This window comes from Dendrobates tinctorius, unplaced genomic scaffold (genome assembly GCF_039654945.1).
Source record: "Dendrobates tinctorius isolate UK_male_01 unplaced genomic scaffold, ASM3965494v1 ptg000172l, whole genome shotgun sequence".
NCBI lineage: Eukaryota > Metazoa > Chordata > Amphibia > Anura > Dendrobatidae > Dendrobates > Dendrobates tinctorius.
The window spans coordinates 4,916,157-4,932,157 of NW_027361839.1; the positions used below are offsets into that span (position 1 = coordinate 4,916,157).

General features: G+C 57.8%; 2 protein-coding genes across 2 annotated transcripts in view; both read left to right on the forward strand.

Annotated features, from left to right (window-relative positions):
* Positions 1 to 5,563: 5,563 nt before the first annotated feature.
* TIMMDC1 (translocase of inner mitochondrial membrane domain containing 1) overlaps positions 5,564 to 16,001 on the forward strand; it is a 33,853-nt gene continuing 23,415 nt past the window's right edge. The window contains exons 1-5 of the mRNA XM_073551074.1: positions 5,564 to 5,710; positions 5,807 to 5,938; positions 13,647 to 13,812; positions 13,894 to 13,982; positions 14,074 to 14,141. Coding sequence (XP_073407175.1) covers positions 5,841 to 5,938; positions 13,647 to 13,812; positions 13,894 to 13,982; positions 14,074 to 14,141 — 421 coding nt within the window. The 5' untranslated portion in view covers positions 5,564 to 5,710; positions 5,807 to 5,840. The remainder of the gene's footprint in view (positions 5,711 to 5,806; positions 5,939 to 13,646; positions 13,813 to 13,893; positions 13,983 to 14,073; positions 14,142 to 16,001) is intronic.
* Positions 11,685 to 13,024, forward strand: LOC141053872 (uncharacterized; the record flags this gene model as incomplete). The annotated part of the gene is made up of 1 exon (XM_073551015.1): positions 11,685 to 13,024. A coding segment is annotated over exon 1 (1,323 nt), but the record flags the coding sequence as incomplete, so codon positions are not given.

Consider the following 16,001-nt stretch of genomic DNA (forward strand, 5'->3'; position numbering starts at 1 on the left):
GGGGGGGTCACTATAGGGGGTGGACAGCGTTACCGGGGGGTCATTATAGGGGGTGGACAGTGTTACAGGGGGGGTCACTATTACAGGGGGAGTCATTATAGGGGGTGGACAGCGTTATAGGGGGGGTCACTATTACGGGGGGGTCATTATAGGGGTGGACAGTGTTACAGGGGGGTCACTATTACAGGGGAGTCATAAGGGGTGGACAATGTTACGGGGGGGTCACTATTACAGGGGGAGTCATTATAGGGGGTGGACAGCGTTACGGGGGGGTCACTATTAGAGGGGGAGTCATAGGGGGTGGACAATGTTACGGGGGGGTCACTATTACAGGGGGAGTCATTATAGGGGATGGACAGCGTTACGGGGGGGGTCACTATTACAGGGGGATCATTATAGGGGGTGGACAGCGTTACAGGGGGATCACTATTACAGGGGGAGTCATTATAGGGGGTGGACAGCGTTACAGGGGGGTCACTATTACAGGGGGAGTCATTATAGGGGGTGGACAGCGTTACAGGGGGGGTCACTATTACAGGGGAGTCATTATAGGGGGTGGACAGTTACAGGGGGGTCACTATTACAGGGGGGTCATTATAGGGGGTGGACAGCTTTACAGGGGGGTCACTATTACAGGGGGAGTCATAGGGGATGGACAGCGTTACAGGGGGAGTCATTATAGGGGGTGGACAGTGTTACGGGGGGTCACTATTACAGGGGGAGTCATTATAGGGGGTGGACAGTGTTACGGGGGGGTCACTATTACAGGGGGAGTCATTATAGGGGGTGGACAGTGTTACGGGGGGGTCACTATTACAGAGGGAGTCATTATAGGGGATGGACAGCGTTATGGGGGGGTCACTATTACAGGGGGAGTCATTATAGGGGGTGGACAGTGTTACAGGGGGGTCACTATTACAGGGGGAGTCATTATAGGGGGTGGAAATTGTTACGGGGGGTCACTATTACAGGGGGGTCATTATAGGGGGTGGACAGCGTTACAGGGGGGGGGTCACTATTACAGGGGGAGTCATTATAGGGGTGGACAGTGTTACGGGGGGGTCACTATTGCAGGGGGAGTCATAGGGGGTGGACAGTGTTACGGGGGGGTCACTATTACAGAGGGAGTCATTATAGGGGATGGACAGCGTTATGGGGGGGTCACTATTACAGGGGGAGTCATTATAGGGCGTGGACAGTGTTACAGGGGGGTCACTATTACAGGGGGAGTCATTATAGGGGGTGGAAATTGTTACGAGGGGTCACTATTACAGGGGGGTCATTATAGGGGGTGGACAGCGTTACAGGGGGGGGTCACTATTACAGGGGGAGTCATTATAGGGGTGGACAGTGTTACGGGGGGGTCACTATTGCAGGGGGAGTCATAGGGGGTGGAAAGTGTTACAGGGGGGGTCACTATTACAGGGGGGTCATTATAGGGGGTGGACAGCTTTACAGGGGGGGTCACTATAGGGGTGGACAGTATTACGGGGGGTCACCATTACGGGGGGAGTCATAGGGGGTGGACAGTGTTACAGGGGGGTCACTATTACAGGGGGAGTCATTGGGGTGGACAGCGTTACAGGGGGGGTCATTATAGGGGGTGGAAAGTGTTACAGGGGGGTCATTATAGGGGGTGGACAGCGTTACAGGGGGGTCACTATTACAGGGGGGTCATTATAGGGGTGGACAGCGTTACAGGGGGGGTCACTATAGGGGTGGACAGTGTTACGGGGGGGTCACTATTACAGGGGGAGTCATTATAGGGGTGGACAGTGTTACGGGGGGGTCACTATTACGGGGGGAGTCATTATAGGGGGTGGACAGTGTTACAGGGGGGGTCACTATTACAGGGGGAGTCGTCATAGGGGGTGGACAGCGTTACAGGGGGGTCACTATTACAGGGGGGTCATTATAGGGGGTGGACAGCGTTACGGGGGGTCACTATTACAGGGGGAGTCATAGGGGTGGACAGCTCTACGGGGGGGTCATTATAGGGGGTGGACAGTGTTACAGGGGAGGGTCACTATTACAGGGGGGGTCATTATAGGGGGTGGACAGCGTTACAGGGGGGTCACTATTACAGGGGGAGTCATAGGGGTGGACAGCTCTACAGGGGGGGTCATTATAGGGGGTGGACAGTGTTACAGGGGGGTCACTATTACAGGGGGAGTCATTATAGGGGGTGGACAGCGTTATAGGGGGGTCACTATTACAGGGGGGGTCATAGGGGGTGGACAGCGTTACAGGGGGGTCACTATTACAGGGGGGGTCATTATAGGGGGTGGACAGCGTTACAGGGGGGTCACTATTACAGGGGGGGTCATTATAGGGGGTGGACAGCGTTACGGGGTGGTCACTATTACAGGGGGGGGTCATTATAGGGGGTGGACAGCGTTACAGGGGGGTCACTATTACAGGGGGGGTCATTATAGGGGGTGGACAGCGTTACAGGGGGGGTCACTATTACAGGGGGGGTCATTATAGGGGGTGGACAGCGTTACAGGGGGGTCACTATTACAGAGGGGGTCATTATAGGGGGTGGACAGCATTACAGGGGGGTCACTATTACAGGGGGAGTCATTATAGGGGGTGGACAGCGTTACAGGGGGGTCACTATAGGGGGTGGACAGCGTTACAGGGGGGGTCACTATTACAGATGGAGTCATTATAGGGGTGGACAGCGTTACAGGGGGGTCACTATTACAGGGGGGGTCATTATAGGGGGTGGACAGCATTACAGGGGGGTCACTATTACAGGGGGGAGTCATTATAGGGGGTGGACAGCGTTACAGGGGGGGGTCACTATTACAGGGGGATCATTATAGGGGGTGGACAGCGTTACAGGGGGGTCACTATTACAGGGGGGGTCATTATAGGGGGTGGACAGCATTACAGGGGGGTCACTATTACAGGGGGGAGTCATTATAGGGGGTGGACAGTGTTACAGGGGGGTCACTATTACAGGGGGGAGTCATTATAGGGGGTGGACAGCGTTACAGGGGGGTCACTATTACAGAGGGGGTCATTATAGGGGGTGGACAGCGTTACAGGGGGGTCAATATTACAGGGGGGGTCATTATAGGGGGTGGACAGCGTTACAGGGGGGTCACTATTACAGGGGGGGTCATTATAGGGGGTGGACAGCGTTACAGGGGGGGTCACTATTACAGGGGGGGTCATTATAGGGGGTGGACAGCGTTACAGGGGGGTCACTATTACAGGGGGGGTCATTATAGGGGGTGGACAGCGTTACAGGGGGGTCACTATTACAGGGGGGGTCATTATAGGGGGTGGACAGCGTTACAGGGGGGTCACTATTACAGGGGGGGTCATTATAGGGGGTGGACAGCGTTACGGGGTGGTCACTATTACAGGGGGGGTCATTATAGGGGGTGGACAGCGTTACAGGGGGGTCACTATTACAGGGGGGGTCATTATAGGGGTGGACAGCGTTACAGGGGGGTCACTATTACAGGGGGGGTCATTATAGGGGGTGGACAGCATTACAGGGGGGTCACTATTACAGGGGGGAGTCATTATAGGGGGTGGACAGCGTTACAGGGGGGGGTCACTATTACAGGGGGATCATTATAGGGGGTGGACAGCGTTACAGGGGGGTCACTATTACAGGGGGGGTCATTATAGGGGGTGGACAGCGTTACAGGGGGGTCACTATTACAGGGGGGGTCATTATAGGGGGTGGACAGCATTACAGGGGGGTCACTATTACAGGGGGGAGTCATTATAGGGGGTGGACAGTGTTACAGGGGGGTCACTATTACAGGGGGGAGTCATTATAGGGGGTGGACAGCGTTACAGGGGGGTCACTATTACAGAGGGGGTCATTATAGGGGGTGGACAGCGTTACAGGGGGGTCACTATTACAGGGGGGGTCATTATAGGGGGTGGACAGCGTTACAGGGGGGTCACTATTACAGGGGGGGTCATTATAGGGGGTGGACAGCGTTACAGGGGGGGTCACTATTACAGGGGGGGTCATTATAGGGGGTGGACAGCGTTACAGGGGGGTCACTATTACAGGGGGGGTCATTATAGGGGGTGGACAGCGTTACAGGGGGGTCACTATTACAGGGGGGGTCATTATAGGGGGTGGACAGCGTTACAGGGGGGTCACTATTACAGGGGGGGTCATTATAGGGGGTGGACAGCGTTACAGGGGGGTCATTATAGGGGGTGGACAGCGTTACGGGGTGGTCACTATTACAGGGGGGGGTCATTATAGGGGGTGGACAGCGTTACAGGGGGGTCACTATTACAGGGGGGGTCATTATAGGGGGTGGACAGTGTTACAGGGGGGTCACTATTACAGGGGGGGTCATTATAGGGGGTGGACAGCGTTACAGGGGGGTCACTATTACAGGGGAGTCATTATAGGGGGTGGACAGCGTTACGGGGGGGTCACTATTACAGGGGGGGGTCATTATAGGGGGTGGACAGTGTTACAGGGGGGTCACTATTACAGGGGGGGTCATTATAGGGGGTGGACAGCGTTACAGGGGGGTCACTATTACAGGGGGGGTCATTATAGGGGGTGGACAGCGTTACAGGGGGGTCACTATTACAGGGGGGGTCATTATAGGGGGTGGACAGCGTTACAGGGGGGTCACTATTACAGGGGGGGTCATTATAGGGGGTGGACAGCGTTACAGGGGGGTCACTATTACAGGGGGGGTCATTATAGGGGGTGGACAGCGTTACAGGGGGGTCACTATTACAGGGGGGGTCATTATAGGGGGTGGACAGCGTTACAGGGGGGTCACTATTACAGGGGGGGTCATTATAGGGGGTGGACAGCGTTACAGGGGGGTCACTATTACAGGGGGGGTCATTATAGGGGGTGGACAGCGTTACAGGGGGGTCACTATTACAGGGGGGGTCATTATAGGGGGTGGACAGCGTTACAGGGGGGTCACTATTACAGGGGGGGTCATTATAGGGGGTGGACAGCGTTACAGGGGGGTCACTATTACAGGGGGGGTCATTATAGGGGGTGGACAGTGTTACAGGGGGGTCACTATTACAGGGGGGGTCATTATAGGGGGTGGACAGCGTTACAGGGGGGTCACTATTACAGGGGGGGTCATTATAGGGGGTGGACAGCGTTACAGGGGGGTCACTATTACAGGGGGGGTCATTATAGGGGGTGGACAGCGTTACAGGGGGGTCACTATTACAGGGGGGTCATTATAGGGGGTGGACAGCGTTACAGGGGGGTCACTATTACAGGGGGGGTCATTATAGGGGGTGGACAGTGTTACAGGGGGGTCACTATTACAGGGGGGGTCATTATAGGGGGTGGACAGCGTTACAGGGGGGTCACTATTACAGGGGGGGTCATTATAGGGGGTGGACAGCGTTACAGGGGGGTCACTATTACAGGGGGGGTCATTATAGGGGGTGGACAGCGTTACAGGGGGGTCACTATTACAGGGGGGGTCATTATAGGGGGTGGACAGCGTTACAGGGGGGTCACTATTACAGTTGTCCTCCGTGCACACAGAGGGCGCTGTGCCGCAGACTGGTCGCTCAATGATTGGCCGATGACGTCCGCCCACCAATAAGATGGCGCTGCGCGGGCGGCGACATTCCACGCTCTCGGCGGTGGCGGCGCGGTTTCCGGGGCACGTGATGCCTCTGCTGCCTGGTGACGCCCTGTCTTCGGTGACCTGCAGCAGCTCGGAGGCCGGTGAGTAGCGGAGACAATCGCCGTATCGTGCAGTGTCTGTTCCGGGGCTCCAGCCCCGGCTCTGTACAAGCTGCAGTGATGTGGTATTTCCTGCAGGCGGCGCACGCTCGGTGGTCTGACGTGCCCTGTGATGGCGGAGATTTCCGGATCCTTCTTCCGCCCTGGATTCCGCGGTTCTGAGCGATCACCGAGCGGCTGGGAGCGGGTCCGGGAGCTCTACCGACGGAAGTAAGTGCAAGCGGCCGGCAGGGGGCGCTGCGCGGGGCGGAGCCCTGCAGGTGATGATCGTGTGACGTCATCCTCACCGCAACCAATCAGGCATGCCCAGGACGACACGTCTCTCCTGACCAGGATTGTGCTTCGGGGCGGCCTGTGGGCGGAGCTGTGAGCCAGGGGGGTGGGTCTGTGGGCGGAGCTATGAGCTCCTGCTGGTCTGTGGGCGGAGCTGTGAGCTTCTGGTGGTCTGTGGGCGGAGCTGTGAGCCCCCTGGGGGGATGTGGGCGGAGCTGTGAGCCCCCTGGGGGTTTATGGGCGGAGCTGTGAGCCCCCTGGGGGTTTATGGGCGGAGCTGTGAGCCCCCTGGGGGTTTATGGGCGGAGCTGTGAGCTCCTGGGGTCCTGTGGGCGGAGCTGTGAGCCCCCGGGGTCTGTGCGCGGAGCTGTGAGCCCCCTGGTGGTCTGTGGGCGGAGCTGTGAGCTCCTGGTGGTCTGTGGGCTGAGCTGTGAGCCCCCTGGTGGTCTGTGGGCGGAGCTGTGAGCTCCTGGTGGTCTGTGGGCGGAGCTGTGAGCCCCTGGTGGTCTGTGGGCGGAGCTGTGAGCCCCTGGTGGTCTGTGGGCGGAGCTGTGAGCCCCTTGGGGGCGGGGCTGTTGGCGCCAGTTTTCTGCAACCAAATTATTTTTTCCTGCAAGAAAACGCCGGCAGTGATTGCTCAGCAGCCTCGGTCAGTGACACATGCAGGATCCCGCACAGCCGCTGCCAGCGCTGCAGTTCTGCTAGATGTCATTTTATTTTTTAACATCACAGTATGTAAAATAGGGGGTGGTCAGTGCGGGATCAGTGACCAATCAGAAGCCCAGACTGATGAATGTGTCAGCAGAGCACCACATAAAGCCCCTCCCACTGGCTGCACACAGCCCCTCCCACTGGCTGCACACAGCCCCTCCCACTGGCTGCACACAGCCCCTCCCACTGGCTGCACACAGCCCCGCCCACTGGCTGCACACAGCCCCGCCCACATGCCACCCGTGAGGACGAGAATCGCAGTAACTGAAAACTACGACTAAAGATTCCACAACAACTACAAGACGGATTTCATCAGCAGGTATCGGTGTAATCAGTATAATGGCGCCGACCTGACACTGTCTGGAGTCACTGAGCACATGGCCCGTCCTCATATTCAGCTATGACCTCTCCCAGTTACCCAGCGCACCCACGTCCTCGTTGTTCTCCTCGATGTCGCCCTTGTTCTCCTCCTCGATGTCGCCCTTGTTCTCCTCCTCGATGTCGCCCTCGTTCTCCTCCTCCTCGTTCTCCTCGTTGTCGCCCTCGTTCTCCTCCTCGATGTCGCCCTCGTTCTCCTCCTCGATGTCGCCCTCGTTCTCCTCCTCGATGTCACCCTCGTTCTCCTCCTCGTTGTCGCCCTCGTTCTCCTCCTCGTTGTCGCCCTCGTTCTCCTCCCCGTTGTCGCCCTCGTTCTCCTCCCCGTTGTCACCCTCGTTCTCCTCCCCGTTGTCACCCTCGTTCTCCTCCCCGTTGTCGCCCTCGTTCTCCTCCCCGTTGTCGCCCTCGTACTCCTCCCCGTTGTCGCCCTCGTACTCCTCCCCGTTGTCGCCCTCGTACTCCTCCCCGTTGTCGCCCTCGTACTCCTCCCCGTTGTCGCCCTCGTACTCCTCCCCGTTGTCGCCCTCGTTCTCCTCCTCGTTGTCGCCCTCGTTCTCCTCCTCGTTGTCGCCCTCGTTTTCGATGTCACCCTCGTTCTCCTCCTCCTCCTCGATGTCGCCCTCGTTCTCCTCCTCGATGTCGCCCTCGTTCTCCTCCTCGATGTCGCCCTCGTTCTCCTCCTCGATGTCGCCCTCGTTCTCCTCCTCGATGTCGCCCTCGTTCTCCTCCTCGATGTCGCCCTCGTTCTCCTCCTCGATGTCGCCCTCGTTCTCCTCCTCGATGTCGCCCTCGTTCTCCTCCTCGATGTCGCCCTCGTTCTCCTCCTCGATGTCGCCCTCGTTCTCCTCCTCGATGTCGCCCTCGTTCTCCTCCTCGATGTCGCCCTCGTTCTCCTCCTCGATGTCGCCCTCGTTCTCCTCCTCGATGTCGCCCTCGTTCTCCTCCTCGATGTCGCCCTCGTTCTCCTCCCCGTTGTCGCCCTCGTTCTCCTCCCCGTTGTCGCCCTCGTTCTCCTCCCCGTTGTCGCCCTCGTTCTCCTCCCCGTTGTCGCCCTCGTACTCCTCCCCGTTGTCGCCCTCGTACTCCTCCCCGTTGTCGCCCTCGTACTCCTCCCCGTTGTCGCCCTCGTACTTCTCCTCGTTGTCGCCCTCGTACTCCTCCTCGTTGTCGCCCTCGTTCTCCTCCTCGTTGTCGCCCTCGTTCTCCTCCTCGTTGTCGCCCTCGTTCTCCTCCTCGTTGTCGCCCTCGTTTTCGATGTCACCCTCGTTCTCCTCCTCCTCCTCGATGTCGCCCTCGTTCTCCTCCTCGATGTCGCCCTCGTTCTCCTCCTCGATGTCGCCCTCGTTCTCCTCCTCGATGTCGCCCTCGTTCTCCTCCTCGTTGTCGCCCTCGTTCTCCTCCTCGTTGTCGCCCTCGTTCTCCTCCTCGTTGTCGCCCTCGTTCTCCTCCTCGTTGTCGCCCTCGTTTTCAATGTCACCCTCGTTCTCCTCCTCGATGTCGCCCTCGTTCTCCTCCTCGATGTCGCCCTCGTTCTCCTCCTCGATGTCTCCCTCGTTCTCCTCCTCGTTGTCGCCCGCGTTCTCCTCCTCCTCGTTCTCGCCCTCGTTCTCCTCCTCGATGTCGCCCTCGTTCTCCTCGTTGTCGCCCTCGTTCTCCTCCTCGATGTCGCCCTCGTTCTCCTCCTCGTTGTCGCCCTCGTTCTCCTCCTCGTTGTCGCCCTCGTTCTCCTCCTCGATGTCGCCCTCGTTCTCCTCCTCGTTGTCGCCCTCGTTCTCCTCCTCGTTGTCGCCCTCGTTCTCCTCCTCGTTGTCGCCCTCGTTCTCCTCCTCGTTGTCGCCCTCGTTCTCCTCCTCGTTGTCGCCCTCGTTCTCCTCCTCGTTGTCGCCCTCGTTCTCCTCCTCGTTGTCGCCCTCGTTCTCCTCCTCGTTGTCGCCCTCGTTCTCCTCGTTGTGCCCTCGTTCTCCTCCTCGTTGTCGCCCTCGTTCTCCTCGTTGTCGCCCTCGTTCTCCTCCTCCTCGTTCTAGCCCTCGTTCTCCTCGTTGTCGCCCTCGTTCTCCTCCTCGTTGTCGCCCTCGTTCTCCTCCTCGTTGTCGCCCTCGTTCTCCTCCTCCTCGTTCTAGCCCTCGTTCTCCTCGTTGTCGCCCTCGTTCTCCTCCTCGTTGTCGCCCTCGTTCTCCTCGTTGTGCCCTCGTTCTCCTCCTCGTTGTCGCCCTCGTTCTCCTCCTCGTTGTCGCCCTCGTTCTCCTCGATGTCGCCCTCGTTCTCCTCCTCCTCGTTCTAGCCCTCGTTCTCCTCGTTGTCGCCCTCGTTCTCCTCCTCGTTGTCGCCCTCCTTCTCCTCGTTGTCGCCCTCGTTCTCCTCCTCGTTGTCGCCCTCGTTCTCCTCCTCGTTGTCGCCCTCGTTCTCCTCGTTGTCGCCCTCATTCTCCTCCTCGTTGTCGCCCTCGTTCTCCTCCTCGTTGTCGCCCTCGTTTTCGATGTCACCCTCGTTCTCCTCCTCCTCCTCGATGTCGCCCTCGTTCTCCTCCTCGATGTCGCCCTCGTTCTCCTCCTCGTTGTCGCCCTCTTTCTCCTCCTCGTTGTCGCCCTCGTTTTCAATGTCACCCTCGTTCTCCTCCTCGATGTCGCCCTCGTTCTCCTCCTCGATGTCTCCCTCGTTCTCCTCCTCGTTGTCGCCCGCGTTCTCCTCCTCCTCGTTCTCGCCCTCGTTCTCCTCCTCGATGTCGCCCTCGTTCTCCTCGTTGTCGCCCTCGTTCTCCTCCTCGATGTCGCCCTCGTTCTCCTCCTCGATGTCGCCCTCGTTCTCCTCCTCGATGTCGCCCTCGTTCTCCTCCTCGATGTCGCCCTCGTTCTCCTCCTCGATGTCGCCCTCGTTCTCCTCCTCGTTGTCGCCCTCGTTCTCCTCCTCGTTGTCGCCCTCGTTCTCCTCCTCGTTGTCGCCCTCGTTCTCCTCCTCGTTGTCGCCCTCGTTCTCCTCCTCGTTGTCGCCCTCGTTCTCCTCCTCGTTGTCGCCCTCGTTCTCCTCCTCGTTGTCGCCCTCGTTCTCCTCCTCGTTGTCGCCCTCGTTCTCCTCCTCGTTGTCGCCCTCGTTCTCCTCCTCGTTGTCGCCCTCGTTTTCAATGTCACCCTCGTTCTCCTCCTCGATGTCGCCCTCGTTCTCCTCCTCGATGTCTCCCTCGTTCTCCTCCTCGATGTCGCCCTCGTTCTCCTCCTCGATGTCGCCCTCGTTCTCCTCCTCGATGTCGCCCTCGTTCTCCTCCTCGATGTCGCCCTCGTTCTCCTCCTCGTTGTCGCCCTCGTTCTCCTCCTCGTTGTCGCCCTCGTTTTCAATGTCACCCTCGTTCTCCTCCTCGATGTCGCCCTCGTTCTCCTCCTCGATGTCTCCCTCGTTCTCCTCCTCGTTGTCGCCCGCGTTCTCCTCCTCCTCGTTCTCGCCCTCGTTCTCCTCCTCGATGTCGCCCTCGTTCTCCTCCTCGATGTCGCCCTCGTTCTCCTCCTCGTTGTCGCCCTCGTTCTCCTCGATGTCGCCCTCGTTCTCCTCGATGTCGCCCTCGTTCTCCTCCTCGATGTTGCCCTCGTTCTCCTCCTCGATGTCGCCCTCGTTCTCTTCCTCGTTGTCGCCCTCGTTCTCCTCCTCGTTGTCGCCCTCGTTCTCCTCCTCGTTGTCGCCCTCGTTCTCCTCCTCGTTGTCGCCCTCGTTCTCCTCCTCGTTGTCGCCCTCGTTCTCCTCCTCGTTGTCGCCCTCGTTCTCCTCCTCGTTGTCGCCCTCGTTCTCCTCCTCGTTGTCGCCCTCGTTCTCCTCCTCGTTGTCGCCCTCGTTCTCCTCCTCGTTGTCGCCCTCGTTCTCCTCCTCGTTGTCGCCCTCGTTTTCAATGTCACCCTCGTTCTCCTCCTCGATGTCGCCCTCGTTCTCCTCCTCGATGTCTCCCTCGTTCTCCTCCTCGATGTCGCCCTCGTTCTCCTCCTCCTCGTTCTAGCCCTCGTTCTCCTCGTTGTCGCCCTCGTTCTCCTCCTCGTTGTCGCCCTCCTTCTCCTCGTTGTCGCCCTCGTTCTCCTCCTCGTTGTCGCCCTCGTTCTCCTCCTCGTTGTCGCCCTCGTTCTCCTCGTTGTGCCCTCGTTCTCCTCCTCGTTGTCGCCCTCATTTTCGATGTCACCCTCGTTCTCCTCCTCCTCGATGTCGCCCTCGTTCTCCTCCTCGATGTCGCCCTCGTTCTCCTCCTCATTGTTCTCCTCCTCGATGTCGCCCTCGTTCTCCTCCTCATTGTTCTCCTCGATGTCGCCCTCGTTCTCCTCCTCGATGTCTCCCTCGTTCTCCTCCTCGTTGTCGCCCGCGTTCTCCTCCTCCTCGTTCTCGCCCTCGTTCTCCTCCTCGTTCTCGCCCTCGTTCTCCTCCTCGATGTCGCCCTCGTTCTCCTCCTCGTTGTCGCCCTCGTTCTCCTCCTCGTTGTCGCCCTCGTTCTCCTCCTCGATGTCGCCCTCGTTCTCCTCCTCGATGTCGCCCTCGTTCTCCTCCTCGATGTCGCCCTCGTTCTCCTCCTCGATGTCGCCCTCGTTCTCCTCCTCGATGTCGCCCTCGTTCTCCTCCTCGATGTCGCCCTCGTTCTCCTCCTCGATGTCGCCCTCGTTCTCCTCCTCGCTGTCGCCCTCGTTCTCCTCCTCGTCGTCGCCCTCGTTCTCCTCCTCGTCGTCGCCCTCGTTCTCCTCCTCGTCGTCGCCCTCGTTCTCCTCCTCGTCGTCGCCCTCGTTCTCCTCCTCGTCGTCGCCCTCGTTCTCCTCCTCGTCGTCGCCCTCGTTCTCCTCCTCGTCGTCGCCCTCGTTCTCCTCCTCGTCGTCGCCCTCGTTCTCCTCCTCGTCGTCGCCCTCGTTCTCCTCCTCGTTGTCGCCCTCGTTCTCCTCCTCGTTGTCGCCCTCGTTCTCCTCCTCCTCATTGTCGCCCTCGTTCTCCTCCTCCTCGTTGTCGCCCTCGTTCTCCTCCTCCTCGTTGTCGCCCTCGTTCTCCTCCTCCTCGTTGTCGCCCTCGTTCTCCTCCTCCTCGTTGTCGCCCTCGTTCTCCTCCTCGTTGTCGCCCTCATTTTCGATGTCACCCTCGTTCTCCTCCTCCTCGATGTCGCCCTCGTTCTCCTCCTCGATGTCGCCCTCGTTCTCCTCCTCCTCGTTGTCGCCCTCGTTCTCCTCATTGTCGCCCTCGTTCTCCTCGTTGTCACCCTCGTTCTCCTCCTCCTCCTCGTTGTCGCCCTCGTTCTCCTCCTCCTCGTTGTCGCCCTCGTTCTCCTCCTCCTCGTTGTCGCCCTCGTTCTCCTCCTCCTCCTCCTCGTTGTCGCCCTCGTTCTCCTCCTCCTCCTCGTTGTCGCCCTCGTTCTCCTTCTCCTCCATTGTTGTCACCCTCGTTCTCCTCCTCCTCCTCGTTGTCTCCCTCATTCTCCTCCTCGTTGTCGGTTTTGTTCTCCTCGTTCTCCTCCTCCTCGTTGTCGCCCTCATTCTCATCCTCGATTTCACCCTCGTTCTCATTGTCGTCCTCGTTCTCCTCCTCCTCGATGTCGGTCTTGTTCTCCTCCTCGATGTCGGTCTTGTTCTCCTCCTCGTTCTCCTCCTCGATGTCGGGTTGTTCTCCTCCTCCTCGTTCTCCTCCTCCTCGATGTTGCCCTCATTCACCTCCTCGATGTCGCCCTCGTTATCCTCCTCATTGTTCTCCTCCTCGATGTCGCCCTCGTTCTCCTCCTCATTGTTCTCCTCCTCGATGTCGCCCTCGTTCTCCTCCTTGTTCTCCTCCTCGATGTCGCCCTCATTCTCCTCCTCGATGTCGCCCTCGTTCTCCTCCTCGATGTCGCCCTCGTTCTCCTCCTCGATGTCGCCCTCGTTCTCCTCCTCGATGTCGCCCTCGTTCTCCTCCTCGATGTCGCCCTCGTTCTCCTCCTCGATGTCGCCCTCGTTCTCCTCCTCGATGTCGCCCTCGTTCTCCTCCTCGATGTCGCCCTCGTTCTCCTCCTCGATGTCGCCCTCGTTCTCCTCCTCGATGTCGCCCTCGTTCTCCTCCTCGATGTCGCCCTCGTTCTCCTCCTCGATGTCGCCCTCGTTCTCCTCCTCGATGTCGCCCTCGTTCTCCTCCTCGATGTCGCCCTCGTTCTCCTCCTCGATGACGCCCTCGTTCTCCTCCTCGTTCTCGCCCATGTTCTCCTCCTCGTTGTCGCCCTCGTTCTCCTCCTCGATGACGCCCTCGTTCTCCTCCTCGTTCTCGCCCTTGTTCTCCTCCTCGTTGTCGCCCTCGTTCTCTTCATCGATGTCGCCCTCGTTCTCCTCTTCCTTGTTGTCGCCCCTCGTTCTCCTCGTTCTCTTCATTGATGTCGCCCTTGTTCTCCTCCTCCTCCTTGTTGTCGCCCTCGTTTTCCTCCTCGTTGTCGCCCTTGTACTCCTTCTCGTTGTCGCCCTTGTACTCCTCGTTGTCGCCCTTGTTCTCCTCATCTTCCTTGTTGTCGCCCTCATTCTGCTCCTCGTTGTCGCCCGTGTCATCCTCCGTTACCCCTGGACCACGGTCTCAGGCTTTGTTCGCCTTCTTGCAGTGAGCGCGGTGAGTTCTCGCCGGAGGTGGAGTTTATAGTGAAGAGCGCGCTGACCGGGGCAATGGTTGGCATGGTGTATGGCGGTGTACCAGCAGCTCGCATCAGCCGGGAGCAGTATATAAAGCACAGCCAGGCGGAGGTTTACCGTCACCGGATAGAGGCTGTGGTGAGGACCATGAGGCTTATATGGTGGTGGTTTATTTTTCGGGTCACCTCATCACATTACCGCATTTCCGTGTCTCCGTAGAGGTCAATGCATAATGCCGCCATCCGGAGCTTTCTTCGGTACGGATTCCGTTGGGGATGGAGAGTTGCCGCCTTTGTCAGCATCTTTAAGTAAGTGCCCCCTTAGTGCTTATCCCCAAAGTCATCTCTGTGCAGTCGAACCTCTTCACATCCGTCAACAACCATGACTTGTGCTCCACAGCGTAACCAACGCCAGCCTCGCTGCATACCGTGACAGAGTGGTGGTCAGCAACTTCGCTGCAGCCGGAGGTGAGGAGGAGAGGGTGGTCTGCGAGGATGAAGCCTATGAGGGAGACCCTGGTCTGTGTGCCCCTGATATGTGTGAATGAGAGGATGGTCTGCAATGATGAGACATATGAGAAAACCCTGTGTCACGGCTCTGTTGTCGGATGTCCCAGGACCATGGGCTTCTTCCCTGTCCCTAACTCTAGGGTCGCCCTTGCTTGCCCTGTTCCCCGGATTACTTCTGATGGTGAAGACGCCGGGGCCATGTACGTTGCCTTATCTCCTGAATCCCCACTCAGTCTGTACCCTTCGCCCACTCAGGGAAGAGGAGAGTAGTAGTGTACCGTAAGACACCAACTAGAGTAACAAGGTAATACGAACATGGATAAAGGAAAATGCCAAACATACAAATATACAGTTGTGCTCAAAAGTTTACATACCCCGGCGGAACCTTTGCTTTCTTGGCCTTTTTTCAGAAAATATGAATGATAACTCCAAACCTTTTTCTCCACTCATGGTCAGTAGTTGGGTGAAGCCATTTATTGTCAGACTACTGTGTTTTCTCTTTTTAAATCATAATGACAACCCAAAACATCCAAATGACCCTGATCAAAAGTTCACATACCCCATTTCTTAATACTGTGTATTGCCCCCTCTAACATCAATGACAGCTTGAAGTCTTTTGTGGTAGTTGTGGATGAGGTTCTTTATTTTCTCAGATGGTAAAGCTGCCCACTCTTCTTGGCAAAAAGCCTCCAGTTCCTGTAAATTCCTGGGCTGTCTAGCATGAGCTGCGAGATTGAGATCTCCCCAGAGCGGCTCAATGCTACTGAGGTCAGGAGACTGAGATGGCCACTCCAGAACCTTCACTTTCTTCTGCTGTAGCTAATGACAGGTCGACTTGGCCTTGTATTTGAATCGTCGTCATGCTGGAATGTCCATGTACGTCCCATGCGCAGCTTCTGGGCTGATGATTGCAAATCTGCCTCCAGTGTTTGCGGATAACGTGCTGCATTCGTCTTTCCTTCTACTTTGACCAAGTTTCCTGTGCCTTTGTAGCTCACACATCCCCAAAACATCAGTGATCCCCTCCATGCTTTACAGTAGGAATGGTGCTCCTTTCATCATAGTCCTTGTTGACCTCTCTCCAAATGTAACTGTTACAGAACCACTCAGCACCCAGAATATGTTGTGCAGTTATATGTATATATAATAGGTTCCATGTGAGATGCATGTCCTTAATGTATCAGCAGTGCCCGCCCTCCCCCTACCTTTGTAATTCCCACAGTAAACATACGCAGGCTCCGGCCACCTGCTGCTTTTGTAATGCATGTCTGGCCTGACGCTTTTCTATTGGCCGGCCCTCTGTATCTGTGTGATATATTCTGTGTCCTGTGAGTAAAGTGTTGTCAGACTGGAAATACATGGAGAAGCAGTGATCTTTTATATGCGCCCATGCACTCAGAGGAATTCCAGCCAGCGTCCTTCATTCAGACTCCAGCCAACGCAGAGCGGACCTCCGAAAACACGGGGTGGTACTGAAAGAGCTACCCCAGCTTGGTAGACCCCGTTACACTGGTGGCAGACAGCGGGATTTGATACCTCTTCTACAGGAGGAAAGGAATGAATGGAAAATAACTACCAGAAGTTAAAGAGGACTACATTAAAATATCTGGTGAAAGCCCGAGGGTTGATCGCCAGCAACAAAACAAAAGCGGATTTGATAGCAGCCATCATGGAACACGACAGTGCAGCGCCCCCCAACGTGAACGTGGAGGAGACCGAATTCCAGAGGGAGGTAAAGAACAGACTGGCGTTCTATGGCCCAAACCCTGCAGTAGAGATCATACGAGAGGTGATGGCTGATGTGCGTACTGATCTGAA